The sequence below is a fragment of the Octopus bimaculoides genome, chromosome 23, assembly GCF_001194135.2.
Source record: "Octopus bimaculoides isolate UCB-OBI-ISO-001 chromosome 23, ASM119413v2, whole genome shotgun sequence".
Lineage (NCBI taxonomy): Eukaryota > Metazoa > Mollusca > Cephalopoda > Octopoda > Octopodidae > Octopus > Octopus bimaculoides.
This window is the reverse complement of record NC_069003.1, coordinates 36,384,003-36,387,701: the sequence shown is the minus strand read 5'-3', so window position 1 is coordinate 36,387,701 and position 3,699 is coordinate 36,384,003. Positions and strand designations below refer to the sequence as shown.

Sequence of the window (3,699 nt, the reverse complement as noted above, 5' to 3'; positions counted from 1 at the left end):
ATTTTGAAAAACATGTCTACATGTAATATCATGTTACAGAAAAACATTTATCTAAAACTAAAATAAAGGCAAATGACTTTCCAGTAAGAGGATTAGAAAAGAGATCAAACATTTCTAAAAGCTGGACTTAAAAGTTTCATCGTTGATATCAATACAAGGGCAGCGAGCTGGCAGAATCATTAGCACGCTGAGCGAAATGCTTCGTGGTATTTCGTCTGCTGCTACGTTCTGAGTTCAAATTCTGCCGAGGTCAACTTTGCCTTTCATCCTTCTGGGGTCGATTAAATAAGTACCAGTTACGCACTGGGGTCGATATAATCGACTTAATTCCTTTGTCTGTCCTTGTTTAGCCCCTTGTGGGCAATAAAGAAATAGACATCAATACTCATATTTTGCAAGAAACATAAATAGAGGCCCCTAATTGTGGCTGATTTATTGAGCAGATAAGAAAAGATCTCTGATTAGCTTAACTGAAACAGTTTACAAATCAAAACAATAATTTAAATGCGAACATCATCATCATCATCGTTTAATGTCTGCTTTCCATGCTGGAATTTTTTGTTGCTATATTTTTTATTATTTTGAAGGATTTTAGTTGTTCTAGATAGATGGGGGCAATCAAATACCATATTGCCTTCTTCTTTTGTTTAAGCTAAAAGTAATTAGCGATTTATGCTTCGTAGATTCTGCTATTAAAAAATGAATAGGGGTTAATAGTGTCTCATGAAACATGTCTATTTGGCGGTGGGGTGGGTGGGGTGTCTAAAGCCACCTACTAATCGCGATTTCCTTATTTAAGTATCCTATCTCGTCCCCCATTTCTTCCAGCTGCCTTTCAAAAGCTGAATGCTGATAACTCTCTTATATACAATCTCAAGAGTTTATAATTTAGATAGTCTTATAATTAACCTTAATAGCCTGCCACCTTACGGTCATTTTTTTTTTTTGTAAAAAAATAAATAACATAAAAACAAACATTAGATAAGTAACATGTAAATCGGATTGTAACCAATCATTGACAATATCTATCTATCTATCTTGCTTTATTGTGGTGTTTGGTTAATTATCGTATTTGATAGCATTATAGACGTACGGGCATAATAAACACATCGCAATTTCTGTAGCACATATCTCAGAAATTAAATGTTTTTGTAATGCATTCAAGTTTACGGAAGGCTCAACTTGGCACATAGGACCCAGGGTGGTTTTTCTGAACCACGACTTTTTGTTTTTTAAGTGCCTCATATCTACCATAATATCCAGTATCTGTATTTCATTCCACTGAGCTATGGGAATGATTCAAGTCTGTTTCAGAAAGGTAAAACGTTGACCATTTCTGTTGGCACATTTAATTTACAGTTTATGCAAAGCTTGACAGAATCGCCAGTGTCGGAAGAAAATACCTAGTGGTGTTTGTTAAGACTCTTTGCGTACAAAAGATCAAATCCCACCGAGAACAATTTTGCCTTCCGTCCCTTCGGGATCAATAAAATAAAACACCATTGAAGTACCAGGATCGATATAACCAACTTTCCACCGTCGAAATCGTTAGCTTTGTGTCTAAATCGGAAAATGGTAATTATTTGTGATATTAGACGAAAAATATGTTAACAGCAAAGTCTGGCACTTTCAGAATTTCATTTAAAGAATTAAAGAAGTTTATTTTTATAAAATAGAAAAGAGAATGAGTGAAAGTGGGGGGGGGGGCCTTTGGATTTGACTTTTATCAATACGAAGAATCAATCTGGCATTGGAAACGAGAATTGTCAATAAATATTCCAAGTTGTTTAAACTGACGTAATGAAAGGAAGAAAATTAAAAATATAAAGGATTAAACTTTTTGTTTTTACATCGTGGATGTTGCTTAAAACAGTTCTTTAAAAACACGAAACAAAAACTGCTGTAATTAGTTTTTAATTTGAGCGAAAATGGTTCTTCCACGGTGTAATTGCTTACATTGTCAAAATTACGGTGTAAGTGAAGAAGAAGAAGAAGAAGAAGAAGTGGAAGCTTGGAGGAGGTTTATGAAGAATGTTGTAAAGTAAACGTCGACAAATGAAACAGGAAACATTAAATTGTCCAATTTGGTTTTCTGGCAGCAAATTATATGAAGAAAGAAAATTTAGAATATGGAAGTAAAAGACCTTTAAAAGTCACATCGTACATGTGTGTGTGTGTGTAGAGAGAGAAAAGGTGAGAAAGGGAATGATAATGAAAGTATAGACATGGACTGGAAGTTAACTATTTATTTAAGGACCAGCGGTAAATATACAAAACCTGTCATGACAATATTCATTATATATTACCTTATTGCAGTGATTATATTTTTTTATTTAAATTAATTACATAATCTTTTAGTTTGAGGTAAGAGAGCACTAAATGTTAATATCGTTATCTAATTATTTATCAATTAAAATCTATTTGTATCTACAAATAAACAGAAAAAGGAGGCAACGAAGGAGGCCCGGGCAGGTGGTCGCTTAAAATGCGAGAAATAGCAGCCAAATCTACAACCTCTCACGCCCAATCAACTTTTGGGAAACAGAATAACTCACTGGTTAATGTAATTCTAGATATAATGTGTCTAAATAAAGGTTAGAATAGCCATGGATGAAACAGCTTTCGTTATTTAACGTTTGCTGAATCGGAGATAAGATGTGCCTAAATCAGAAGATTAAGAGGAAGCAGAGATGAATTACAAAGATATACATTCAAACAGACACAGACATATATACATATATATATATATATATCTAATCTTTCTTCATATTCTCACCTGGTCCAGTATTTCCCTGGGGAAAGCCTCTCATCGTCTGCTCGAATAAGAACCCGACATATTCGATCGTCATCTCGCTTGGAATTTTGCGCCATGTTTAGACGCCATAGAGCTGTTCCAGGCAGAGGTGAGAGTGACAACTCTCCCAACTAATGGTAACAGCCTGCTTGTCAAACATTTGAGGTTTACTCAACAGGTTAAATATGCACACACGCACGCATGTATCATACATATATATATATATATACACACACATACATACATACATACATATATATACATATATACATACATACATATATATATATATATATATATATATATATGTAAATAAATAAAAACAACAGATAGATACTGTGTCAATCCACTACAGCTGCTTCCAACAAGTTTTTAATTTGATTAATGAAGACATAATTAGAAAAAAAAAACCGTTTTCATTGAGTGAATACACGAATCATAATTGAAAAGCCAACAGAATCATCAAGTCGTTGGCTTTTGAATGTTGTGATTCCTGCATTCACCTGATGAAACAGTTTTTTTTTACTAATGGTGCAATGTCTCCATGAATCGATTAAAATTTCGTTGGAAGCAGCTGTAGTGGATTGACACATTATCCATCTGTTGTTACTTATTTATTTGTCATTTGCATCACTTGGAACCTGCTATTTGCGTAGATCCAAAGTATACTATGAACTCTACATTTAGTACGATTTGTGTTTCTGGATTAGCCTCAGGGCTATTGATAGACTCAGTTGGTTACAGTTAGTCGCATACAGAACCTGAATATGTCTGCCTGTACTTCGGTACCCACAAATGCATTCCTCTTTTCATTTTACTTTTCGAGCTGGCCCGGTGCCTTACCATTTAAGTGCCAGATTCACTTGAATCCTGATCCATTATATATATATATATATATATATATA

At 34.1% G+C, this 3,699-nt stretch overlaps 1 protein-coding gene across 1 annotated transcript in view; it reads right to left on the bottom strand.

The window, feature by feature from the left end:
• Positions 1 to 2,934, bottom strand: part of LOC106876091 (solute carrier family 17 member 9) — a 12,811-nt gene extending 9,877 nt beyond the window's left edge. Inside the window, exon 1 of the mRNA XM_014924498.2 lies at positions 2,777 to 2,934. Within this exon, the coding sequence (XP_014779984.1) occupies positions 2,777 to 2,871 (95 nt within the window). The 5' untranslated portion in view covers positions 2,872 to 2,934. The remainder of the gene's footprint in view (positions 1 to 2,776) is intronic.
• Positions 2,935 to 3,699: the final 765 nt, after the last annotated feature.